Raw genomic sequence first — 27,811 nt, 5'->3', positions numbered from 1 at the left:
CAAGGCAGTTGTCCTCAGCCCTAGGGAAACCCTGGGGAGCTCGGAAGAGCCCAGTGCCTGAACACCCCACACCAAGGTAGGCAGAGAGCTGGGGGGCCCAGCCTGGAGGGTCCCATGTACCCCCCCCAGGGCAGGTTTAGGTCAACCATACTAGAAAGCACTGTTAAGTGGTTAAGTGCCAGCAAATGTCAGCTGTGGAGACCACTGCCCCAGGCTAGTTGCCAGCAGCTTTCAGGGTTCTGAAGAGCTCTGTGGAGGGGAAGGGAATTGCTCTCCATGAAGGGACCTTTCAGAGTCACATATTCGGGACAAGGGCTTTGGGTGTCCCCAGCTGAGGTGACACCTCATGAGGGGCTGCCTCCCAGTCGGGGTCCCAGGCCTGGCACTGCAGAAGCTACAGGACTGGGACCAGCTCTCTGCATTCAGGGAGGGTCGGGGGAGCGGTAACTCCAAGTGCTGGGCTGGGGTGGCTGGGAAATGACTGAACCGTGACAGCCACTGGGGAGGAGTGACCATGACCAAGGGGAGGGGAGGGTCAGAGGGGTCTCCTGAGCTGTGGGGTGGGTAGTAGAAGGAAGGAGTCTCCTGGCCACCTGCTCCTACCACAGCAGCTCAACGCCTTTAATTGTGGACTTTTTTGGTGAAAGGTGTAATCAGTGGAACAAATGGCTTCTTCTGCTTAGAATAAAGCAAACATTTCCTATGCCTCTCAAGCCACAGGGGTGGAATCAGAAGCACATACTCCAAGCTGGGCAGGAAGCCAGCCAGACCAGGTGTGGCAGTGCGACCACGGGACCCCAGACTCACCCTGCCCACCCCAAGGACGGCCACGCTCTGCCCCCGCCCCCATGGCTGTGGATGAGCCCGGCCCGGCTCTCCTCATCCTGTATATTCAACAGCAATGGTCTAGGGATCTCTGGAGGTGGCCCTGAGTCCCAGCCGTCCCTCTGCCCCATGACAGGCCAAGGGGCTGAGTCCCTCTGTGTGTCAGGGCTCATCTGTCACACGGGACCTGGATGACATGGGTGTCCCAGCACCTCCCTCAAGAGAATCAGAGGAAGCAGTGACCTGGGAGGCTCAGAGAGGCCTGGCACACAGTGAGTGCTGGGTGAGTGTCAGCTGGTTCCACTACCCAAGGCGGGGGCGAAGGGGGGAGTGGTTGGCGCAGACAGTTTCATTCTCACCAGAAGGGTCACAAGCTCTCTGAACACTAACACAGAGCCCCACCAGTTCCAGGTTCTGCACAGTGCCAGCCCTAGGGTCTCCTGTCAACAGGGTCAACAGGGGGTTGGCAGGCAGCTGTCACAAAGATGCCCATCTCCCCAAGGGGCACGATGTGCAGGATGGCTTAGAACAGGCAGATGGCCCCACCTTGTTGAATCCAAGTGCTCTTGAGCCTCTGATCTCTGGTGCTTGGGACAAACAGTCCCACCTGGGCTATAGAGCCCGACCCTCCTGGCACATCTTCCCTGCCCGCCCTTAGCCTTGACACACCAACACTCAGAATATCCAAGCAGGGTTTCAACACTCATGACCCTGGAGGAGGGTCTCCAGGGCTGAGAGAGACACGCCCCCTCTCAGTCTGTCCTCATGTCAACCTCACAAAGTCTGTCCTCACAAGATTTCCTGCCTGATGGTCAAGGCTCCAAAATGTTTGATAAAGGCCGGATGACCAAACTAGCCATTTGATGTTCCTTCCAAAACAAACCTAGATCTGCAGTCCTTTGAAGCCAGCCTTCTTTACCACCCAAACGAAAGGGCTCACTTCTAACCAACAGCAGGAAGATGTGCTGAAAAGTCACTTGTCACAAGTATGTGAGAATACTTTTTTCCTTTTTTCTCAAAGACACAAGACTCACACATGGATATTTCTGTTAGGGTTAGGGTTAGGGTTAGGTGTGTGTGTGTGCAACAAAGAACAATTCTGAAGCTTTGGCCTAATTCTAAACTTACAAAAACCCATGCAGATGTACCTCAGTGTCTGCTCTCTGGATCGGAGGGGAAGATTTCTGGTCGCTGGCTATGACACACTGGCTCTGGTCACTGGAGGGGAAGCTGCCCTGACACATCTGTTACTGCAAGAGGCTCCACTGGAAACCAACGAACTTCTGCCTGACCTCGGCTGGGTGACAATGCCAATCGGGGCTGCTAGGTCGAATCCCGGTGCCTTCCCCAGTACGGATTATTCATCAGCACTGCTGGAAAAGCCCCGAATGTATCTCAATATGGTTGAAACCCAATTCAGATGTCAGGAGCACAGTTTCATCCACACCCAAGCAGGTAACAGTGTGCTCTGTAGCACAGCTCCCTTCCCCTTACAGGTGAGACAGACTGGGACCTGGGACCCTTTGCTGCAGTGTCTGCACCTAGACAAATGTCTCTTGGAGCTACGAAATACAAAGAAACTATAAGGGACTAAAAATAACTGCGTGCATGCACAGTTGGGGCACATTATGGACAAGATTCAAAAAGACCAAAAAACACACCCAACTGCCACTGCTGAAGAGCCGGGAGCAAAAGCAGGGGGTCGGGAGCAAAAGCAGGGTACTGCGCATGCACCCTGCACAGAGCACCACCTAACGGGTGGGCACACCTCCTAAGCCACCCCTCCAGCCCGACCCCTGGACGCACTCCCACCCTCACCCCATAGAAGGAACCAGCTCGCCACTCCCGCCAGGGAGTGTGCAAGGGAAACTGTTACTCGTTCTCACTCCTCCCTGCTGCAGCAGGAGCCCCAGTAAAGCCTTGCCTGAATTTCTTGTCTGGCCTCTGATCAATTTCTATTGATTGGGGAAGGCCAAAAACCCTGGTAGGTAACACAAGGACTGGTTCACAGGACATCATGATGACTGTGCAGATGTGGATAAGGATCCCTGCTTTGTTCTGTTGTGTGGGGAGGCCAGACTCTCAGAAGCACTCACACCAGTACAAGAACCTAGCACTGGCTTCCACTGGAGGAGTACATGCAGGCCAAAAGTTTTATATAACTTCCCCAGTAATTCTTGGTAAAATGGGGAACTAGACTCAACATTCAGAAACAAAAGGAGGATAACTCAAAAAATTCAAATGCTGTGGCGACTGGTCTCATATTGTGGGAACAGGGACCTTCCTCTCATCGGGGGCTCTGCTCAGAAAACAAGGGGAAGGGACACAGCCCCAGGCACGACACCCCATCAAAGAACAATCTGCCCCAGAGTCCACTGCGCAGAGACGGGACTGCCTGGGCACCATCGCCTAATGTGAGCAGTGAACAGGAGATGCTCAACAGCCAGACTGAAAATTCCAGGTCCCCCAGGAATGAGCTCCTGCACATCAATATACTGCTAGAACAGTATGTCTTAGCCCAGGAAAGAATCTTTATCCTCTCCTCAAAGATAGTCAAAAGTGGTAACTTGGGCACGCTTAGCTCATTTTGCTTTATTCTTTGGGACATACACTTGCACACACACACTCTCACACACATACACATACCTATGCGCATACCCACACACAAATACACTCACACGTGGGCAAACACACATGCACACAACCACACGTCTACATACACACCCATACCCACTTGTGAGGAGGACCTTACTGACAACTGGACAGATCTCACATTGCCAGCTCCTTCTACTGGTAAGAAATGCCTGCTCCAGAAACCACACACACACACACACACACACACACACACACACACACACAGAGCCTCAAACTCTGCGATTGCTGATGCAATTTAACTACATTTAGAAAAGTTGGAATTTGATTAAATTCCTTTTTTTTCCAATGAAAATAAAAATAAAACTTCACATTGTATACCACCATGAATAGAACAAAAACCTTATTGCTTTAGTTGTCTTTTTCCTAGAATAGAAAATAACCACTTCCAACCAAACAAAAAAACACGAAGTTAAATGCACACAAAAAAATGTTGAAGTTTCTATATATTGTAATAAGACCTTTTAGGATTAATACTTCAGGGGAGCCTAATATTATCAACTTCCTGGCATTTAGTTGTTTTCATTAAGATTACAGTACTTTACTCTCTGCAAGCACTGCTTTCCTAGACCACAGGTTCAAGGCAAAGAATCCATGGCAAAGTCACCTGGATTGGAAACCAAAACATCTTATTATACAACCAAATTGACATTCCCCACGAAGTAAATGCAGTTGATATTATAAAACATGGTATGTCTCAGATAATTATATTATCTACCTAACTGAATTGCTTTGAATATCCACACTGGCTAGAAGTAAATTTTTAGTCCAAATATAGTTATTATATTCTCAAAATAATTTTCTTTCTCATATTCTTTCCTGTTACCTATTTGATATCCTTCAACAAAAGTATATGATTGTTAAATATGAGAATAAAAATGTCTCATAGTATAAATTATGAGCTTAGTGACTATATTTCATTATGTAAAAGAAAACCAAGAATCTTTTTGCCAAAGCTTGATATTGACCAATCCAATTAACACACCCAGCCAGCTGTCTTTGTTTTCCACTTAGATGACAGATGGTTTCCTTCTTCAATCCCACAGCAGAGAATATAGCTAATTTGAATACTCCAACAGCTTAAGGAAAAAGAAACTTTGGTGTAAGAACTATCTTACAAACCAACTTTTCACCCCTAGTTTTCCTGTGGTAGAGATAATTTTGGGAGCATGTGTAGGTAGAAACAAAAAAATATTAATTGTGTCTCCTACATATTTGGAATTTTAGTCATTCTTCTAAACTCCCTGAATTTTGTCAAGTAACTTGGGGGAGGACTGACTCTCCCTCATAAAGGAAACTCTGAGCTTTGTCACTGCCTGAGAGAGTCCGGCACCCAATGCTGGTGGTAACTTAGTAAAATCTACGTGCAAAGTGGAAGAAAAGCCAGGTCACTGTCTTAGGATCCGTGCCAATCTAGACATTAGGTACATCTTTTTTTTTGTTTTTGTGGTACGCGGGCCTCTCACTGTTGTGGCCTCTCTGATTGTGGAGCACAGGCTCCGGACATGCAGGCTCAGCGGCCATGGCTCACGGGCCCAGCTGCTCTGCGGCATGTGAGATACTCCTGGACAGGGTCATGAACCCGCATCCCCTGCATTGGCAGGCGGACTCTCAACCACTGCGCCACCAGGAAAGCCCTTAGGTACATCTTTTTAAAGTAGTGCTTCTCAGACTTTTTCCAGCCTAGGAAATTTCCACACTAATGTCATCGGGAGCACGCGCCAGGCACACATGCACACACGTGTGCACACACCCACACACGCCTGGGAAGAGCGAGCTTCGGCAGGCTTGTGGGTTCAGCTCTTCCTGCAGCTCCCACAATCACCGCTCCAAACTGTGGGAAGCAGATGGCCCTGTGGGTGTAGCCGGGGTGTGGGCAACAATCCCACAAGTCCATCCAAGAGACAAACTGGAGGAACATTTTTTCCCAGGAAATTAACCCACACGTAAGTCCCCTCCTAGACGGCCCCACCCCCTCTGAAACTCCAACACCACCTGAGGCTTAGGGCCCCTGCTTCTGCTTTACCCTCAGCAGTATCCCTAGTCCACCTCTGCCCAATTTACCTATTCACACGTCACACAACAACATGAGGGGAAAGACGTTTACCTGTTTTGATGGGTGCCTAGAATGGCATTTAAAGCATAGTAGGTGCTCAATAAATATTTATTAAAAGAATGAAAAATCACAAAAGTGAGACTCTGTAAAAAAAAAAAAAGATCTTTATGTAAAATTATCAGCCTAAGGACCTCCTCATTCTACAGAAATGACTGTACGAATGTTACAGATGAGCTAGAAACTTCTCCCTGTATAGAGGCTGAACACATGCAGCTGTACGGGTAGGGCTGCAGGTCTGAATGAACACGTGGGATGAAGCAACACAGATGCCCAATGAACAGGAAAGACGGGGCGCTGGAGAACCCCCATCCTGCCAACCCAGGAGCTGCCAGACCCGGAAGCTTCGAGCTCTCCGCTGATTCGACGGGTGGGGGAAGGGGGGCCTTAGCAGAATCTCCTGACTTCCCTGTTTGTCATCTATAAAAGGGTATGATCATCATTACCTCACAATCTATATTTTAAAATATGATTTTAAAATGTTTGAACCACTATGAACCGGAGAGGCATAATAACGCCTGGCCCCCAGGACGCCGGAACAAATGTGAGTTGTTATTGTGACAGCTCATGTTCAGCTTTGCGGTCCCTCTTATTTCTTGGATAATGCCAATTTCACTCCAACTTTTTTTTTTTTTTGGCCACACTGTGTGCCTTGCAGGATCTCAGTTCCCCAACCAGGGACTGGACCCAGGCTCCTGGCAGTGAGAGCACAGACTCCTAACCACTGGACCGCCAGGGAACTCCCATGACCCCAACTTTTAAATCAAATGTTTATTTTGGGGCTTCCCTGGTGGCGCAGTGGTTGAGAGTCCGCCTGCCGATGCGGGAGGCGCGGGTTCGTGCCCCGGTCTGGGAGGATCCCATATGCCACGGAGCGGCTGGGCCCGTGGGCCATGGCCGCTGAGCCTGCGCGTCTGGAGCCTGTGCTCCGCAGCGGGAGAGGCCACAGCAGTGAGAGGCCCGCGTACCGCAAAAAAAAAAAAAAAAAAAGTTTATTTTGAAGTGCCAATATCTATGTTTCCTTCTCCAGAGGCAAGATGGCTGGGTGGCTGAAGGTGTCTGGGGGCCTTGTCCCCTTGGACTCAGGTGTCTGGGCAAGCCATGCAATCCCCACCTCGCTGTGTTTCCAGCCCCTCAATTCTGTACAATTTGTCTAACTCTCTTCTTTACATACAATCCTGTTTCCACCTCTGAGACATCATCTGACCTGTACCATTGCCTAAAACACCTACCCAGCACCCAAACCCTCCCATCCTAGCCTTCAGAATACGATTTAAGCCCTCTTTCTGGGAGCCTCCCTAGGCCTCTCGGAAGGCCACTTTCCAAGCCCAATCCCCTAATGGGATTCTTCTTGTTGCTCAGTATCAAGTATCTGCTGGTGAGCAGGCCTGGGTCCTCTAGGTGTTGGTCCCACTGCCTTAAATGACCAGACCCTACAGCGTGTGGACCACTTCCCTCTTTCTTAGCATCCTTCCCCAAGCAAACAACACGCACTTCATAAATGACTTTGGAAACTGGAGAGGGTGAGAAGAGGAGCCACATTCTTGCCTTGTCAGCCAAGGGTGCTAGAGGGAGGAGCTGGCCTTCAGGTGGAGGGTTAGTGGATTTGTTCTCCAGGACCCAGACTGCACAAGCTCTCCCCAGCTCTCAGCTCAGGGAAACCAGATCCCTGAGGATCAGCCTCGGACCCCAGCCCAGGCTGCTGCTCACTGCATGCCCTCCTGAACACCTCGCATATACAGGCCTGGGATCTATGGGGCTGCTGTCCAGAGAGCCGCCACCTGGCCTTCGTCCACGGCAGTGGTGGGAGCCCCACACAGAGGGTGGCATCCCCAGCACCGGGCTCCAGCAGCACCTGTCCCAGCATCTCGCAAGCTCCCAGGCCCAGCAGCTCCCAGTGTATGGCTCCCCTGCACCTGTGAGGGCTGACCCACTGGTACAGCCCGCCCCTCAGTAACTTTTCTGCCATCCCATGAAGGACAGCCATGCCCTTGGCCATGAGAACAAGACTCAGGCTTGGGGGCCTCTTCCCTGGGCACTATCTTACCACCAGGACCATTGGCTGTTCCCTCTATCAGCTCTTCTACATTCTGGGGAGTCCCTTCACTTTTACTGTGCAATCCCCCATGAGGAGTTCTTTACATCAAACTTGCCCTGGCCGAATCAGCTGTGGTTTCTGCCTCCTCACTGGACCCTGACAGATACACCCAGCCCCTGCATGAATGTCAAGTTCCTCTCATATTCTTCACCTTAGTTTTGCAAATCACCTCTAATTTAAGTTTTCCTAGGGGCCTGCACTTCCAACTGAGCCCTCGTCAACGTGGCACTGTTACTGTGCATTGGACAGGAGTCCGCTCTTCACCTGCCTGAGACACCAGCTGACTCCACCCGTGAAAACCCCACTTCAATACATAGAACTGAAATGTTCCTGGCTTTGTAATGTTACAGCCAAACCTTGGTTTTCCAATTGTCAGGCTTTTAAAAGCCACAGACTTCCTATCTTTATTTTCCATGGGGCAGTTCATACATTTCAGAATAATAATGTATGAACAAGAATTCAGGTACCAGAAAAATGCCTTTGGACGTTAGGGAAAGAGGGAGAAAAAACCAGAAAGTGAAAAAATATACCAATAATAGGGACTAGAGTGTGCATACATATTGAAGAATTTGGGTGCTGATAAAGAAACTTTTTTTTAATCAAAATTGTTTTGGTTCTTAATTTTGGCCATTTTGACTAAGTTACGGCTCAGCTCCATTGACCTCCTCAGGCATGCACGGGCACTACGCAGCAGGATATAGGATGTGTCTGTCTGTATCGATCCTGGAATTTCAACATCCATCTTACGAACAGTGCGTTTATACAAAGCACCAGTGAGAAAAGTGGGTGGAGGAGGCTTTTAGATATTACTGGGTTCAGCAGCTGAACAAATTAGAAGACACAAAACAAGGAAGTTTTTCCCGAAAGCTGACCAAGGAGATGCACCCCCGTGGCTTTGCCCCACCCGCCGCACAAACAGATCCACTCTGCTCGCAGGTTCTGCAGGTTCTCTAGATTTTCCACAGTGTCTGAAGTTTCGCCCATTAGATACACGGATGCATCCGTTTATGTTACAAGCACCCTCTGCGCACACTGGCTGCTCCACCTGGATGGAGCTGGAGCCTGTGCGGTCACCACCTTCCTCCAATCCAAGCCCATCCCTGCTGACCTCAGGGCTCATCCCCACACCTGTGCCCTGGAGAGGGCTTGGGAACAGTGGGTTCTGGGGGACTGGGGCAAGCCTGGGGGAGGTGAGGCGACCTCAGGACACATGCACATGTGGCCGGGGGGGGAAACGGCAGGGGAATGTTGGCCCACATTTATTACCAAACCCTGGAGCACAATCAATGCAGAAGCTGGAACTCACTGAATGTGCCAGTGCTGGGCCTCAAGGGTCCCCAACAAGCACTGTCACCAACTCTCCTGATCCGGGAGAAGAGCATCCCATTTAAAAAAAATACTATTTTTAATGTTTATGTATGCTTTGCCTCATTCCAAGAAAGATTTGAGGCAGCTCACAAAGACATTCTTGGCGCAAAAGGAGATGAAAATGAGGAAATCATGGTGGTGGACAGAAGCGAGGGCAGAACAATCCAGACACTGTTGAGGAAGTCCGGGCCGTCTGCAGGAGGTGGGTGAGTGTCGGGCTCAGAAAGTCCTGCCACCAAGGCCGGCAGTAGCCCCAGGGTGTGGGATGCCATCTGGCCCTTTGCAAGCGTGTAGGAGGTGCCTTCAGCTGTCACAGTGACCAAGGGTAAACGGCATGGACACTCGTAGTGGGATGCAGGGATGCCCCCCTCCCCCGACAATCCTGCACAACTAATGCCCTATGTCAAATGCCGACAGTTCCCCAGGGACACCTCCAGGCTATAAAAAAAGCCAACTGCTCCAGACCCATCCCAGTCCTGATTCTCCTGTAAGAGTTCACTGAGAGGGCGCCAACGACAGAGGAAGAAAATCCCCAGTGTGTGTGACACTGACACCCATTATGTGACAGAGGAAGAGACCCCCCCCCCAGTGGCTGCCTTCCTGAAACTCAGGAGCTCACTGCCTCGGGCACTTCTTAAACCTTCCTTCCTTGATGGCAAGGCCCCTGAGTGACAGAGACAGGCAGCTCAGTGTCAGGAGAACAAGGTGTGGGCTCCCCGAGGGCTCATGCTCCTTTCTGTCCCCTGGCATTGGCACCCCTGCATCCTCTGCACAGACCCAGAGGGGGACAGAGGTTGGAAACCCCTGACAGGGTCTGAACTTTCCGGCCACAAGGCTATCGGTGGGTATAGGTGGTGGGACACTGCTCCCCTTCCTACTTCTCGCTCCCCACAGGGCCAGCATTTCTGAGCTGTGGTCAATGCTCCTCCAAGGCAGAATTCAGTCACAGAAGACCTGACACTGAACTCAGAAACACCCCTGAGGAGAGAAATTCCTGAGCCACATGCTGGGGTCAGGTCATTACTGCTGCTGTGTTAGAATGAGAGCAACAGCTTGGTAAATGCTGACAGTCAGCCAGTCCCAAGTGTTCCTGGTGACTTTAAAGGGACTCCAAATCTACAAATTGTACCGTGGAAATCAGAGTCATAAAACTGGGTCCTGTTTCCTATAGCCACAGGCCGGTTATGTGCTCAGGGGGACTGGGGTCCTCTCAGACCCTCAGTCCCCCATCCATCCATCAGCCTGGCCTGATGGAGGGGATGCAAGTGCTCGAAGGCCTGGAGGGCCGGCATGGGAAGCACCACAGGACATGGTACCTGGGACCCTGGACACACCAGGTCACTTACGAGCTCGGAGAAGCCTCGGACCACCTGGCGCCGTTTCAGGTTGGTCTCTCCATCCAGGTTGGCTGTCTCGATGTGGCACAGCCCGTCGGGGTCACTCGAATAGAGCAGCAGGATATCTGCAGGGATGATCTCATTGCAGCAAAGACGCACAAAGTCTCCCACGCGGATTTCTTTCCAGAATCGGTTCACGTACTGCTTTTCTTCCCTGGTAAAGAGACAGCCATTAACAAGTCTGGAGGAGATCGATGGAGGCCAAATCTGGGTGACGGGCACATGCAGCTCATTGAACACATCATGCCACTTTCTGGTATGCTGAGATTTTCCATAATAACAAGCATTTAAAAGAAGATTCCTAAAGGCCACATATAGTGAAATTCCAGTAATATGAAATATCTAGAACAGGCAAATCCATGGCAATAGAAGGTGAATTCGTGGCTGCCAGAGCCTGAGGGGAGGGGAGATGGGATGGGGAGAAATTGTTTCCTGGGCACAGGTTTCCATTTGGGGTGATTAAAATGTTCTGGAACTAGGTAGTGGTGATGGTTACACTAAATGCCACTGAATTGTCCACTTTAAAATGGCTACGCTTTCCACTCCTAAGTATATACCCCAAAGAATTAAAAGCAGGGACTCTAATGTATATTTGCCTACCCATGTTCATAACAGCATTACTCCCAATAGCCCAAAAGTGGAAACAACCCAAATGCCCAACAATAGATGGATAAGCAAAATGTCGTATATTCACAGTGGAATATGATTCAGCCATGAAAAGGAAGGAAATTCTGACACATGTTACAACATGGATGAACTCAGAGGACATTATGCTAAGTGAAATAAGCCAGTCACAACAGGACAAACACTGTACGATTTCACTCTTATGAGGTTCCTACAATAGACAAATTCATAGAGACAGCTAGCAGAACCTCTGTACCCTCTGCAGGATGGAGATCACAGCAGATGTATCCTCTCCACGACGCTCAAGATGAAGTAGATAATCACTCAAAACAGTGCCTGCCACAGTCAGTTTTCAACCCCTGATAGTTACTATTGATTAATAGGTAGTAGGATGAAAACACGGGTAGATTTCTGCTTTAGATTTTTTTTTTTTTACTCTGGAAAAATGGGCTCATTAATCCTACAAATGGCATTTTTAAGAGCTCCTTGGAGGCAGTTTTGTCCAGTTTTATAAATAAGCAGAGGAACAAGACTTTATCTCAACATGACATTCTACATGAGAAAACTGCATGAAAAAATCCTCTGGGTTATGTTGTTAGGAAAATAAAAAGCCCTAAAACACACTTCACTTTCACCATCACCTTCTCACTGGCCCCCCACACTTCCTCGCCTGAGCTCCCAGAGAACAATTCAGCAGCGAGTCTGAGTCTCACCTGACTCCTGAGCGCTGGGTGATGAGTCCTGAGTGTCAGACCTCTATTTTATTCCACACTGTGGATCTGAGGGGACCCACGGCAGACTTCCAGGGGCTCCTAGCATCAGCTGCCCCAGATGCTGAAAAGAGAAGTAGCCCCTTCCACCATAAACCTCTATTTACTTGCATTCCTCTGTTTCAAGATACACCGTAGTTTGGTCGCTAAAGGGCCAACACAGATAAATTAGATACAACTTTGTCCTCAAAAATAAATTCAAGGCGAGACCAAAGCACTAGATAGCACCCCTGGGGGCTATAGAATCAAGCCCCCAATGTGAGCACAAAGGTATTCTTCTGGACCCAACCCTCCCTGCAAGGCCAGGGTGCTGTTCAGGTGAGGCATCCTTTTCCAGCTCTGACAAGTCCCCCGGCTCTGGCCCAAGGGCACTGCCCGCTCACTGTCACAGTCTGACTTCTTCCCAGTGGACAGACAGCCTTGATGAGTGACAAATGAAACATCACTTAACTATGTTCCTATTTCCTCTTCTGAAGATCAAACCTTGACTTTCTATCATTGCAACATTAGCTCTTTAGTCTTTCTTCCTTATCAGGACACTTTGTTGGCTTCTCACAGAAAGTACAGAGGAATTTGAAAGGCCCTGTCCTTTCCAGAAGAAAGTTTCCAAAAGCTAATTTGCTGTGCGGTCACTGAGGTGGGCAGTGCACGCTGACAGTGAGCTGGACAGGCCCCAGTGTGACAGCAGCTGCCAGGAGACCGGTGGTCCTACACTGGCCCTGGGGACAGGCAGGAGGCGGGGATGACCGGGCCAGAGGAGGCAGGGCGTGACACTGTCTGGGTTGTTTATCTTGACTACATTCCATTTACAGAACTCATCAAAAATAAAGTCAGTTTCCATCTGCCTTGAAATCTTAGAACATTAGCTTGCCCACTCTAGCAGAGCACGTATTGAAAACAGTTAACTTTGATGGAGGCATTTGAGCCTGAAGGAGACCCCCGCACAGGCCCCTGTAAACACAGAGCAATGGATGAGGAGACCTCGGTGAGCGACCGTCCTGGCAGGAAGACCCATCCCAGCCATGGAAAGCAAAGGGAGCGGCAGCAGAGCAGCTCCAGGATGCCTGAAAGAGAAAGGCCCTGCAGCTCACAGGAACTCCTAAAGCAGTAGGACCCTTAAAACCCAGACTCAGGAGTCACTTGTGGAAGAACAGCATCACAGAATCCCTTCATCACCTCGACAGACAGACAAAAATTCCTCATTGAAGCCCCACAGTCCGGTTGACTGTTCCAGCGGGAGCTCCAGCACTGAGTGTGGACCCTACACTGACCCTGCAATGCCCCTGCCTGGCCTGCGTTACTCTTATTTTTATTATATGTATACCATATACATTATATAGTAACATATACTGTATAACTTATATATATTACATTTTACATGTGTATGTCTATACATATATAATAGATACATTACATATAACATACAAATTAGATATAAGTTGTCCTCCTTTTCTCAGCAACTGTATTTGGATATAAGGTCTTTAAAGAGGTGACTGAGCCAAAATGAGGTCATAGGGTGGGGCCCTGATCCTTATAAGGAGAGGGAGAGACACCAGGGATGTGTGTGAGGAAGACCATGTGAGGACACAGGGAGAGGATGGCCATCAGCAAGCCAAGGAGAGAGGCCCCCCAGAGACACCAGTCCTGTCAATGCCTTGATCTTGGACATCCTGCCTCCAGACTGTGAGACAATAAACTTCTGTTGTTTAAGCCGCCCAGTCTTTGGTGCTGTCACAGCAGCCCGAGCAGACTAGCACCCAATAACTTCAATTCCCATAACTTCAGCTGGAAGGGGCGGCTCCCAGCCTGCAGGGATGGGAAGGGGGAGAGCAGCAGAGGACCAGGTGACAGAGGGCATCACACCAGGAGACACTTCCACAGGCTTGTGTACCACATGCCCCCGTGTCTGTGCACAGGGAAAGCACCGCAGAGAAAACATGTAAGTCCCACTAACACCATACGGCAACACTGACCTCCTAAGAACACTGATTTTAGAAGCAGCAGGTAAACAATTTAGGACCGGCTTCTATCTCCTTAGGTCACAGTGGATGCAGGCTAGAGTGGACAGGACACATGACCCCTCCTCTCCATAGGAAAAGTCTCAGGAGTGTATGCCACCTGTGGCCTCCCTGCAAACTCCAGAATTCTAACTTGCACCAGGCAGGTGCCTGCACTCCTCCAGGGACCAGGGGATCCACCTGAGATGCAAGGTTTAAAATCACCCAGTCCTCAACACTATGCATTTGTTTCTAGCAAATTTAGGAAGTGGCACTGTGTAGTTTGCCCCTGAGATATTCCTTCTAAGCACAGGTGCTGCCCCATGTGGTGGCAGGATTCTGAGACATCCCCTAGATCCCCAGCCCTGGTGTGCAAGTCCCTGCCAGCGCCCCACCCCCGGCCCCCAAGTAAAGTGGGGGCTGTGAATGTGGGAGGAGTCACACCTGCAGGTGTAATGAAGGTGACCAGTCAGCGGGCTACGAGCTAATCATCAGGTGGGCCTGATGGAGCCACAGGAGCCCTGTAAACTGGGCCTAAATCAGAGACAGTAAGTCAGACACTAAAGTGTAGAGAGCAATGGAAGGGCCTCATGAACAGGGCCAGGAGCTGAGAGTGGCCCTGGCCGTCAGCCAGCAAGAGCACGGGGCCCCAGGCCTACCAGCACCAGAGCTGAATTCCACCAAGAACCTGAATGAGCCTGGAAGAGGACGAGACCACAGCCAGGCCAACACCTGGACTGCAGCGGGTGACACCCAGGGCAGAGCACCCAGCCAACCTGCACCTGCATGCCTGCTCCCTGAAGCTGTGACAGCACACATCTGAGTTGTCTCCAGCTACTGAGTTTATATTAACTCATCACACAGCAGTAGAAAACTAATATGCACAATTCCCTTCTTCTGCACAGAAGCAGGAGTCAGAGGCAGCTCAGTCCTCTCAGGGCACAGCAACTGGAAAACTCCCACTCAGCTTTAGAATATGCATACCGAGAAAAGACTACCTCATAGGAAAAGAACGCAGAGCAAGACTGGTTAAAATCCAAACACACTTCCGTCTCCTCACAAAGTGGGAGCCCGACAGAAGGTATGCGTAACATATTAAAATGTGGGGAAACCTGAAAACGTGCAGTCTTGAAATATGGGCCACATCATACATATTACAAGCATGGAACATGGACCCTCCAAGAGAATGACAACCGCCCTTGCAATCAGCCATCACCGAGTACCCTGCTCAGGTGTCCTGAGAGGTCTGCCCCAGAGTGTTGATCCAAGAGTTCAAGGGTCACTGGTGGAAAAAAGTGTGATTCTTCTGAGATGGGGGCGGGGGTGGGGGAGGGGTCCAAGCTGAAAGGGGTCCTGATAAAAACGCCTTCTGTTCAGAAGAACACTTAGGAGGCCACAGGCAAAAACATGTCTTTTCTAGGGAAGCACTGCCACCGGTGTTTCTGCGCCAAACCCCTCACCTCTTGGCCTGTTGTTTGCTCAACTGTAAAGCCAGAGTGTTAAATATATAATTTCCAAGATCTGTTCTTAGGCCAAAAGAGGCTTCTAATGATTAGCTTTCCTCTTCTGGGAAAATCAATTAACACCATTTATAATTAGTCCTGCTGAGCTTTGAAGTTCTTATCTGAGCCTTTTTTGTGCAAAACAGCACAATGTGGGGGGTGAAGGAATAAGGAAATATTAGAGTGACTAGTGACAAATTTTATTTAAAGACAAGCAGTAAACAGAATTTTAAGATCCCTTAATTCATCATTTTTGGTCAGTTGTTTAGGCTGACAAACTATTTATTTGTATTAGTTATGTTTTTTTTTTTTTTTTTTTTTTTTGCCGTATGCGGGCCTCTTACTGTTGTGGCCTCTCCCGTTGCGGATCACAGGCTCAGCGGCCATGGCTCACGGGCCCAGCTGCTCCGCGGCACGTGGGATCTTCCCGGACCCGGGCACAAACCCGTGTCCCCTGCATTGGCAGGTGGACTCTCAACCACTGCGCCACCAGGAAAGCCCACTAGTTATGTTTTTAAAGTTACTAAGTAAACAATTCCAATAAGAGGAGGTAAGCTGGCTTATGGAATTTACAGGAATTATTTTAAGCAGTTGAAAGCAGGTTCTTCCTGAAGATCACTATGTTACTTTCATGTAGCTCTTCATGAATGGTTCAAGGACTCCTGCTCAGAACTGTTCTGTTAATGATTTATTTTTTGAAATGCATCAGAATTCCCACCAGTTCAGCCTCACTCATGATCCCTCTCCAGTGTCGAAATTGTCTCTGCAATGGCTAAGGGTTTTCAACAATGTATTTATAAATCTCTCCAATTGTATTGGGGGGGAAAACAAATCTGATTCCACATTGGATCTGTTTCTTTAACTTCTGTATTCTATTGCTTTTGCTTTAAGTTAATCACTAAAGGGACATTGCTTTTAAGTGTAAATTATACATAATGGCCCATGTCTGGGAACGCTGCCTCTCAGGTAATGAGCCTTAAGCTAAAATACCTTTGTTTAGCTCACAGGAAACATCCTGACTAGGCCCACCTGTGAATGACTACAGGGAGGAGAAATTAACACATCACCTCTGGAGGCTGACCAGAACCAGGAAATGTTTGACTTTACTTCCCCTTTTAGTATAAAAGAAGTCTGAATTTTAACTCAGGCAAGATGTTTCTTTGGGGCAGGAGTCCACCACCTTCTTGATCTGCTGGCTTTCCAAATAACGTCACTACTCCTTGCCCCAGCAACTCATCTCTCAATTTACTGGCCTGTCCTGTCGTGCAGCAAGCATTATGAGCTTGGACTCAGTAACACGATGTGGCCAAGGTATAAAACCAAACAAACAGATAAAGTTTAAAAAAAAAAAAAAAAAATGGCATTGCAGAGTTGAGTGAATTTTACTTTCATCTTCAATGCGTTGTTATCAAATAAATTTTCATTTAGGTTCTTGGATTACCATTTTCCCAAACAGCAAAAGAAATTTTTTTTAAGGTGACAACAGATTCCAAATTTGAGAAACCATTTAACATCCCTGGTGACCCACTGCCCCTCCTTGTACAAGGACAGTCCCAACAATAATTGGGCTGTCACTGTCCCTGATCTCCAACCTGATTTATGGATTCATGAACATAAGAGTCCTCCTGCTAGAAGGAAGGAGAGGAAGATGCACGCCCATTTTTGGCTCCACCCACAGCAGGTGACTCCTCCCTTGTAATGTGACACGACCATTCCAGTTTAGTGACCAGGAGGCAGGCTGCCCACAGTTCTAAATGTGTCCATGAAATGCCCATGTCACATACATGGAACCAGCGTCCCGGGGCATCTTGCTGTTGGAGACGTTTGCCTCTTCCATTTCTCAGTAATTTAGGAAATGAATGAGAGATTGAAATGCTTATAACTTGGATACATATTTGATTTTCTGGCCCTTACATTATCTAACAACTTTACGTGGCCATATTTTACCATATACTTTCTCATGTTCCAAAAATGCTCCCTTTAATTCAATTGCATATCAGTTTCACAACCACACACGGGAACTCCCCAAAGCCCTCCCACCATTCACCATGCCCACACCCTGCTCAGGTGCTGGCAACACGTGTGCAGGGGTAAACAAGGCACATCTCACTCACCTCCCTTGATTTTTCCCTCCCTTAAACTTGTCTCTCCCCCAACAAGACCAACAAAGGAGTGTGTCTTGGGTTTGGATGGGCAGGAAAGAATGAGAAAGAGAAAGAAGAGATGGAGGGTTTTTAAGGTTTGAGCAAATCCACTTGAAAACATGGCATTAAAGATGAAAGTACAATTCCCTCACTTATGTTTTAAGTACAATTCAGGGCGGAGAAGAACATTTGTTTTGATTAGGCAGTCACGGAGTGCCTCCTGGAAGAGGGGGCATCTGACTTTAGCTCCTGAAGGATGAAAAAATTCTTAGCCTAACCCATACCCCACCCACCCCAAGGGGACTACTTATACTAAAGAGTGGAATTTAGGGAGAGGCTAAAAGGGCAGTGCCCAAACCAGAGCTTAGGCAGGGCACAGCAAAAGAGATCAGGAGACTCAGACACAGAAACAGAAAAGTGGGAGTTTGACTGTACAACTGATGTGACTGGACTCCATGAATGATTAGATGAGTCAGGCACGGGGTGCCCAGGTCTCCAGCCCTGGTGGCTGGAATGTGGGAGCCACTGACCTCACCCAGAAGTGGGTGTGCTGTGGGATGGAACAGAGTCCAGTTGTGAGCAATTCTGAGTCCAAGGTGCTGGTGGGCGTATGGGGTGGGAGATGCTTCCAAGACCAAGATAGATAAAGATAGGCACTCAGGGTTCACACATGGAGGTGACAGGATGCCGACCATGGGCACTGTCATGGTGATTACCAGGGAGAGAGCTATCTAGAAGGAAACAGCGTGAGCTTGGACAGAGGCAACGCGGGAGGGAATGCGGAGGAGGGGAAGCTGGCGGGGGTGGCTGTGCAGGCAGGCGGGGCAGAGAGTGGAGGCTGGGAGCCCAGGATGAAGATGTGCCCAAGGCCTCGTGGTGCCTGCTCACCACCACGGGCAGGAGTCCAGGGGCCACACTTTCCACTGCCAAGTGATCACATCTGGACAAACAGTCATGGAATGTGAGCTCACAGTCACTGTATTTTTATTTCCTTTTGTGGGGCCTCAACCTTCAGTGGCACAAACCTGAATACAGCACAACTGTTAAGATCAATGGTCACTTTTCCAAACACTCCTAGCCCCTCTTCCTCCCCCTCCAGACCTGTTTTCCACTCAAGCACATTTCCTGCCTGACTAAGGGAGAGTTCAGTCTCTTGAAAGACGGGGAAATGTTTTCCAGGAGTGGGCCACCTGCACAAGGTTCACGAATGCTTAATGGCTTGGGACAAGGCTTTCAGCCCACGCCAGCTGGAGGCTGACACCAAATCCCCGTCAGCGCCCACACATCAGTATCATCTTAATAATCAGAGCAACAGAACAGTAGGTACGTCCCCCGACTAAGTGCAGCCCTCACATGGAGCAGGCAGCATGCAGAGTGCTTACACACAGTCCTCACACTACATTCTCACTTACGGATGGACAGACTGACCTGTCCAAAGTCACACCCAGAAAGGGGCACAGCGAGGACCAAATCTGTCTGACTCCGGGGCCCATGAAGCCCTGGGGGAGGTCTGGTTTTGAAAGTATTATATATTTTACATTTAATTTGTGGTTTGTAATTAAAGCAAGAGCTGAGATTTTGTTTTCTTAACTTAGAAAGATGGTGTGATTGTTCAGAACAGTTAAGTGAATGGGGTACCTGTATGGGCAGCACTGAATGTAGAATCATAGAGAAAATAAGACCGCATGGTTAGCAACATTCCATACAACGTCTCTGACATGGAACAATTTTCCCTATAAAGAGAAAGCTCTTTCCAAACATAAAATTGCTTCAGGTCTACCTGTCAGTTTATCACATCTCCTGTTGGTAATACATCCCCTGGATAAGAAAGGCAAGCTCCAAGTAAAGTCGTACTTCATTTATTTAACAGAAAAAAAGTTGGCCAGAAATATCGGGATGCATGCAGTTGAATGCATGTTCTTTCCTCCAAATGGTTCAAGATCGAGGTAGGGTCAAACATAAAGTATCTAGAAAGATCCACAAAACACATTTTTAAGAAAAAGAGAAGCCCAGAGAACTCACAAAACACGCAAACCGACTAGACTCAGGCCTCCCAAGCATGGCCCAAGTGAAGTACTCCTTTGGCCCTGGATGGGGAGAGCTGTTCAACACTAAGCTTTTTTAAGCAAACAGAACAAATGAGAAAACAGGATGTAGTGAGAGGCAAGCCCTAAATGGGAGTGTGGCAGCAAGAGATCCAAGAATCTCGTGGAATAATCATTGTGCCAAGGCCTGATGCCTTAGGGATGAGAAAACCCTTCATGGATTCATTATTCAGATGGTGGACAAATGAAGGAGTATGTGGGGATGAAGAGAGTGAGAGACAGAGATGGACAATTTTCACAACATTTTAAAAAGACCCATCAAGACTCTGAAACTACCCCAAATTTAATATATACTCATTATAAGACAGGCCTGGGACCTGGGACCCTTTGCTGCAGTGCTGCGATGCCTGCACCTGGACAAACCTCTCCTCTAGCTACAAAATACAAAGAAACTATAACGAACTAAAAATAACTGCATGTATGTACAGTTGGGGCAAATTCTGGACAACAAGATACAAAGAGACCAAAAAACCCAACTGCCACTTCTGAAGAGCCAGGAACAAAAACGGGGTTGGGAGCAACAGCAGGGTGCTGCGCATGTCCCCTGCACACACCACCACCAAGGGGGTGGGCAGATCACCTAAGCCACCCCTCCGGCCCGACCCCTGGACACACCCCCACCCTCACCCCATATAAGGAAGCAGCTCAACCCTCCCCTCAGGGAGCAAACAAGGGAATCTGTTACTTGTTTTAGCTCCCTCCTGCTGCAGCAGGAGTCCCAATAAAGCCTTGCCTGAATTTCTTGTCTGGCCTCTGATCAATTTCTCTGATCAATTTCTATATTGATTAAGGAGGCCAAGAACCCTGGTCCCTAGCAATTACACAACAGGCAAAGAAGGGAAAAGCCCAGAATGAGAGAGATAATGGCTTTAAAGCAGGGTTTCTCAGCCTCAGCACCGTTGGGGCCAGATCGTTTTTTTTTTTTGCAGAGGGCTATCTGCACTGTGGGACTTGGGCAGCACCAAGCCCCCACCCAAGAGGGGCAGTAGCCCCTCCCCACAAATCCTACCAGCCAAGTTCCTCCTGGGGGCAAAGTCGCTCCAGGTGGAGGACCACCACTTCATAGCACCCAGGATGGACATTCAGGAACGTGGGTTATTAAATAACCTTTACAGAAACAACATAGTTTAAAAATTATGTGGGTGAGAACTCAGCACTGAAACAGAAATGGCAAAATCTGCAGCAGGCACCAGACCCAAATCTGTTGCATAACGTCCAGAATGTGTCTCCTTTCCACCCTAAACTGAAACAGCTGCTCCTTCGGTAAGCCACGCTAATGGATTCGGAATCTCATACTAAACATCAGAGCACGCTAGCGGTACTCGCCCCGATTACAGGGCCTCTGTCTTCTTTAGAATGAAGATTGGATGCTGACTTTCTCAGCCCCCACTGGACTATGCTGGGACCACACAATTATTCACTGCAATGCCACACTGCATACCCAGAAGAAAGGAATTTTCCCCAGGAGCTGTACTAGCTTGTGACAGCAAAATGACACCTAAAGGAACATGACCAATTAGAAACCTCTTGGTGAGTTATAAAACTTTTGTTTTTGGACAAATCATTTCTACAGCAGTCTTTTCTGAGTTTCATGGGACAGTCTCAAAATAGCTCACCAGACATCAGGATGCAGGGATCAGACTCTTTATCCCAATAATAGTACTGCCCATTTGTAAAGCATGTAAAACACTTTGGGGGCACTTTTAGAGTTTTCAAGTTAATTTCTTCTACATTCACTGGTTGGTATGACATTCTCATGAAACAGGCAGGATGACTCACATTTCAGGCAATGCCTTAAAGCTGGGAGAGGTCTTGTGTTTTTAACAATTTTTCCTAAGAGGCTGCAACAATACACACTTCTCCATTGGTACCTAAGAGTACCTGCCCGCCCTGTTTCTGCAAACAGTAAGTGCTTCTTTCTTTTCTCTCCTTGCCACCTGATAGGCAGACAGGACACCTTACCTTTTTATTGCTCCTGCCTGACTCCCAGGCCATTTAACCTGTTCTTCTGGGAATAAACTGCCTATTTTCCCACTGTTTTTCCTATCGTATTGTTTGCTTCCTTCTGGACAACTTAATTTGTGAGAGCTTTTATATTAAAAATATTAATCCTATTTATTTTACCTTGAAAATATTTTTCTCTAAAGAATTATGTTTTTTAATGTTTGCTTATAGTATATTTTTGTCATATAACAGTTTTAAATTTTTCTATAGTTAAATATGTGTGAGTTTTCTAGGCCTGGCTAAGAAAGTCCCCTGTGCCCCTAGACTGGATGTTTACTTCTTTGTTTTTTGTTGGGGAGTGCAGCATTCTTTTCTTTTTTAGTATTCAAGTGTTCAAATGAACTGATATTCATTTTTATATAGTACAACCTGAGGGTCCAAGGCTGTTTCCTCTAGACAGCCAATTGTATAAACACTGTTTATTAAATAATCCTTTTCCCACGGAACATAAGTACCCACTCTAAAATTCTCATATATAATATCATGTATTTGGGGTTTATCATGTCTTTCTCCATGTCCACACTCTGACACTGGGATCCACTGCACAGTGAGTGTGCTGGCTCAGCCCCATCACTGGGAGCCCCCAACCCCGGGTGGAGGCAGCCCCCTAGCAGGGCCCCGGCTGGCACTCTGGGTGACACGGGGTGCTTCCTGCTGCCACCTCTGCACCCCTGCGAGTCACAGTCAACTTCATGCTGCAGCCCTGGTTCCACTAACTGTACGAAAAGTCCCTCCTGTTTGATCTTTTCAAAAATGTCTTGGCTATACTGGGGCATTATAAACTCTAAGGCCATTTTATTCAATTCCAAGAGAACCTTGCAGGCAGAACCACACAAACACATGCACCCTCTTCTTGGAGAACTCACTCTCCCACCCACAGCCACAGGAAGCCTCCTGCTGGCTTAGATCCTTCAAAAAGATACTGCAGTTTTCTTCATGCAGGTTTTGAGCCCTTCTTGTTCAGTTCACTCCTAGGTATTTTATAGTATTTGTTCCTGTTTTCAGCACTATCCTCCCCACTTCCCCTCTGGGTGCTCACTGCTCCCTGAGTTACTGTGAGTCATTCTTTATGGTCCCAAGCCTTCCTCAGCAGCTGTTTCTCTGGGCATGAGTTCCCTCTGCTTAAACCATTTTCCTTTCCCTGGTGGCCAGGCCCCTTTGAAGGAATGGTTACTATTCTTGGTTAGCATGTTTGGGCTCTGCTCTGCTTTCTAAAATGATGGCAGGTACCCGCCTTACGGAAAGTGAAGCGGCCCCCAAGAGAGCAGTGAGCATGAAGTTCATCCGGGCTCCCACTGGCAGCCTATCCCAGCCTCAGGGGCAAATGAAAAGCACCCCGGAGGCCAGAGCATCAGGTCACCCTTGCATGCACCAACGGCCACCTTCCCCACTGAAGGCCCAGGCTTTCTCCAAGACACTCTCCTTTGTGGCACCCACCCCAGTGCTGTTCTCCGAGTGCCTGTGGCCCATGCAGGAGCCTGAGCCAGTGCTCTGTATGGACCCAGAGGGACCAAGGTCAGTCCAGATGTACAGAGACCTGTGGCCACTGCTCCAGCATGCAGGTTGGAGAGGAGAAAGGTTCAGGCCCCCATTTCCCCAGAGCCCTCTGCTTCCTCTGAATCTGAATTTTGAAAGTGAGAAGCCTTCATTGATGACAAGGTCCCTTCCTCTCATTTGACATTCTGAGGGGACTAAGGGCCAGAGAAGTAGATGGATTTTCCCACTCGGTGGGGGTGATGGTCTGCTCCCACTGCACTACCAGGAGTCTTCCCGAGGTTCACTGAAAAGCACTGACCTTTGGGTCACTCTCTGACTAATACTACGCTGGGTTCCTCCTGGCCAAGCAGAATGAGGAATCACGCAAGCAACCTATTCTCTATATAAAGTTCTCTAAAAAATTCACCGCAATAACATTTCTCCATAACTGATTTATTGCAAATGTCCCTCAGTTATGACAAGCACGGTGAACAACGTCAAACAAGCCCTGTCCTTCAGAAGATTCAGCCCCTAGAACGGAAGGGATGTTAAAATATGGATCAAACTATGCTCTGGCGACAAGATTTCTTTTGAAGCAGTTTGTGTGGGGACGTAAGACACCTTTAGAATTCACAGCTTGGGAGTCCAATCCCAATTTTCTCCAGTAAAGCAGTAACAGCAACAGTAACCTCAGGAAACTGATTTCACCCAATAATTTTCTGAGAACGGTCAACAATGCTGGCATTCAGAATTGACTTAACCTCCTTCTTGGGTAAAGACATGGTGAGTTCGGCCATGCTGTTGATGGTCCCCTTCTCCTTGTGCCACGGCTGCCAGACCCCACAGGCCACCACAGAGTCACTGTCGCCAGTCATGTTTGCAGTGCCCTGTGAGGGAGTGCCATGCCACTCCCACTTTAAGGATGAAGATGCTGAGGACCAGAGGGGGTTAAACCTATGCCCTGGCTCATGGCTGGAAGAGAGGAGAGCTGCTCCAAAAACACGCACAGAAGGCAGGCCTTCTACGTCTACGAACGTAACCCATGCTTTCCAATTTTAGATTATTGGGGGCAAAAATGCTAAGAAATGGGAATTGCTAAATTATAGATGTTTTCGCCTATCTTTATTTAGAAAAAAAATTTCCTTTTCTTCTTGGGGGAATCAAGCAGGTTACAGTAAGTTACATTCAAAGAATCTTTTGTCGCTACACAAATGTGCAAAGTTAAGAAGCACACCGCTTCGGAGGAACTGAATCAGCCAGGGGTTCCCACCATCCCAGCACCAAATCGCCGTCATACTGCTGAGCCCACCTCATGAGGCCTGGGTGCCATAGACATGACTGTCACACAGGCCCCACTGCGGGAAGGCCTGCCGACTGGTCACCTCTGGCCCAATTCTAAACCCATAACAATGACGACTTTGGGATTTCAACGTAGCTTCTTAAGATGAGGGAGAGACAGACTCTTCCCTCAATCCACTTCAGTGATTTGGGATTGAAAGTGCTTGTAAATAGGAACAAAATTTTTTAATGTTTTTGGATTTCTGCTTATGCCTCTAACAATCTAAATACCATTGAATTTGATTCCTGATTTTGGTTTTAGCAATATGTTATTATCTTTACCACTATTAATAGTAATACTTATTTTCCCAAAGACTGCCAGGTAAGTACCAGCACTAAAATTACTGCCTGGAAATATTCCTTAACTGAGGTAGTGTGTCATGAAATCCTCTGGGAAAAATGTGACCTGTGAAAAGGGTTTGTTTCACAGCCAAAGCACAGGTGCTGAGTGTCAGTCTCTTTCACCCACACAGCCACAGCTCTGTCATGACCCTGTGTGCACACACAGCCAGGGCCAGCACACGGGGGTTCCCATAGCAGGGTGCTGGCCAGGGAGCCTTTGTTCCTGCACAAGCTGAGTCTGGCCGACATCAGAGAGCACTCACCCTTCTTCGGACCGCTCCGGTTCTTTCCACTGGGGATGTGCCCCTGTGGCCAGGCAGGCATCCTGGGCATGGCTGCAACCACAAGTGACCTGGACAGGTGTCCTCTGCCTGGAACTTGCCTGCTGCCCCCTGGGATGGGCCAACTGGGCCTCAGGACAATGCCCCCTGGGTGGAAATGGCAGCAGCAGTAATTCAAACTCGCCTTGAAAAGGCCTCTCACTCCTTCAGTGGCTCTTGAAACTTTAGTAACTTGGAAAGGTTATCTTTCAGAAAAGAATTCACAAAACACACACCTGTGTATATTAGGCTCCTCAGTGGCACAAGGAATCCCCCTGCTGCCAGGAAAGCTGGGACAGGCACCCCAGGCCCAGGACACACCTCTGAGCAGGTCACTGGCATGAAGAGGGGCCGACCCGCTGCCCGCATCTGTGGACATCCCGCAGCAAGGCCAAGGGCACAAGGAGGGCAGCACAGAACAGCGAGAAGATTCCAATCAGCAGGAGAAAAAAGGCTTTTTTACTTCCTGCAATATGTGATCCCAGTCTGGTGAGACAGCTTCCAGGTCTCCTGGGCCACCGGGGCTGAATGACAAACACCCAACAAGAGAACAGTCCTCAGATCATGGTGACAAAACCCGATTCGGCTGCTCTGGCTGCCACCCGCACTGGACACGCCCATAAAGGGCTTTCATCTGGACCCCCCAACAATGCAAACTGATCTAGTGTAGTGTAGAAAGTGTGTCAGGCAGCCCACTCTGGAACATTTGGGAGGCTTCCTACCCATCCTAATAAAATTCACTTTATTTCAAATACCAATACATGGCTAATTTTTTTAACATCTAGTTCTCACCTTATTTTTTATTTTTTATTTTTATTTTATTCCTAGTATTTCAACAACAGCAGAGTCTATGTGCTTATACAGAAATAAAGTCCACACATTTAATCTAACGCCAGTATTTGAATAACTTTAGTGACAGCACTATCCTCATGCTTTCCCCTTTACGGAGGAGAGTTTGGGGCGTCATTCTGGGTGAAAGGAAAATGTATCTCCTCTTAGGCAACTAACTTGAACAAAAGAAAACTCTTTGGAGTGACAGCCTCTCCTCAGCTGGGGAAGGCAGTCCAGTGTGTGCCATGACCCCAGGGGGACAGAGATGCTTTGGGGAACCAGCCACATGTACTGCCCTCACACTGTCCTACACATTGGGATGTGAGGCCCCTCAGCCAGCAGCTCCCCAGGCCCCGGGTTCAACCCCAGGGTCAGCACTTCCAAGCTGTGCTCCCAGGCGTGTGTCTGAGCCTGTGTTCCCATCTGCAGAGTGGGGACAACAGTGACAATGCTTGTACCGTGGGGTAGGGAATGGGTGCAGAGATGAGCTTGGCTGTGTACTCAGGGCTGCTGTGACGGGGTCTTGGGTGAGAGTCTCTGGGCGAAGGTGCCAGCACGGAGCTTTGGAATGCTGACTCGTACTCACCTCCTAGACAGCCAACACCTCTCACCCTTAGTTCCCCAATCATCAGGGCTCAATGTGCTCATTTTGAAAATGGTTCAACCTGGCATGGAACAGCTTGCTTTTAAGGAAATCACACCTTTCCGCTCTATAAAGCACCTTGCCCCTACCCCTTCTGCACCTACTGCTCACCAGGCTACTGTCCTTTTGCACCACCAGGTGGCAGGGGCACCTCGGGCCCCCATGGGGACCCCTCCTTGCTAATCTCTGAACCCAACATGCCTGACAGAGCACAGAGGCCACGAGGCAGTATATCTCTGTTACTGGCGAGCAGTACCACTTGCCTTGGGCCAAAGGCTGAGAATCTCCCTGTGTTCCAAAGGGAAGGATCTCACGCACATTTTTATACCAACACAGGGAACACATGCTCCACATGACGGGGGGGCACGTGGCCGACTCAGGCTAGTACCACACACAAAGCCATCTTTGTTCACCAGGGAGACTTTAAAAATTATTTTCCTGTTTCAAGTCAGTAAAATGTTGCTTTTGGGCCAAGACTTACTTGGGAACTCTCCAACTGGATGCTTGTCTTCTGAGAACAGAACAGAAATTGGGCAAAGTGCACCATGGAGACGTTGCATATGCCTGTCTCTGCAGTACAGACCGTGTTGTTTTAACGTCGCAACACGGAGCTGGGCTTTCCTCCTTGAACACTGAAACCACCAGGCTGGGAAATAAGGAGGAAGCTTCTCTCAGACCCACAGGCCTCCCTCACTGAAGCTGGGGCCACGTGGATGCACTGAGTCAGAGTCTGGGACTATGGACCAGCTCCCTCTGGCAGCAGTAACAGATTACCACAAGCAAAGCTTAAAGCCACACAAATTTATCATGTTATAGTCCTGGGGGTCAGAATCCCAACATTGGCCTCACTGAGCTAAAATCGAGGTGTCAGCAGGGCCGCATCCCTTTCTGGGGGCTCCAGGGGCAAACCCGTCTCCCTGCCTTTTCCAGTTTCCAAGGCCACCCCCCTCCTCCACCTTCAAGGCCAACGTGGCGTCAGGCCTCTCTCACTGAGCTCCATCTCTCTGGCTCTCTCCTGATTTTTTTTCTTCCATCTTAGGATCCCTGGGATTATAATGGGCCCGCCCAGAAAAGCCAAGATAATCTCTTTATCTTAAGGTCATCTGATGAGCCACCTTAACTGTGCTTTGCCATGAAAATACTCACAGATTCTGAGGATTAGGAGGTGGACGTCTTTGGGGGACCATTATGCTGCCTAAAACAAATCATGAGCAGAAATCAGGTAAAAGTGCATTTTATATGTGAGGAGGGTGTGGCCAATA

General features: G+C 48.6%; 1 protein-coding gene across 1 annotated transcript in view; it reads right to left on the bottom strand.

The window, feature by feature from the left end:
• The window catches only part of ATP10A (ATPase phospholipid transporting 10A (putative)), a 176,257-nt gene that overhangs the window by 92,608 nt on the left and 55,838 nt on the right, over positions 1-27,811 (bottom strand). The window contains 1 exon segment of the mRNA XM_032622097.1: positions 10,403-10,607. Within this exon segment, the coding sequence (XP_032477988.1) occupies positions 10,403-10,607 (205 nt within the window).

This window comes from Phocoena sinus, chromosome 2 (genome assembly GCF_008692025.1).
Source record: "Phocoena sinus isolate mPhoSin1 chromosome 2, mPhoSin1.pri, whole genome shotgun sequence".
Taxonomy (NCBI): Eukaryota; Metazoa; Chordata; class Mammalia; order Artiodactyla; family Phocoenidae; genus Phocoena; species Phocoena sinus.
Note: the sequence above shows the minus strand (reverse complement) of the source record. Positions and strands in the feature narration are given on the sequence as shown.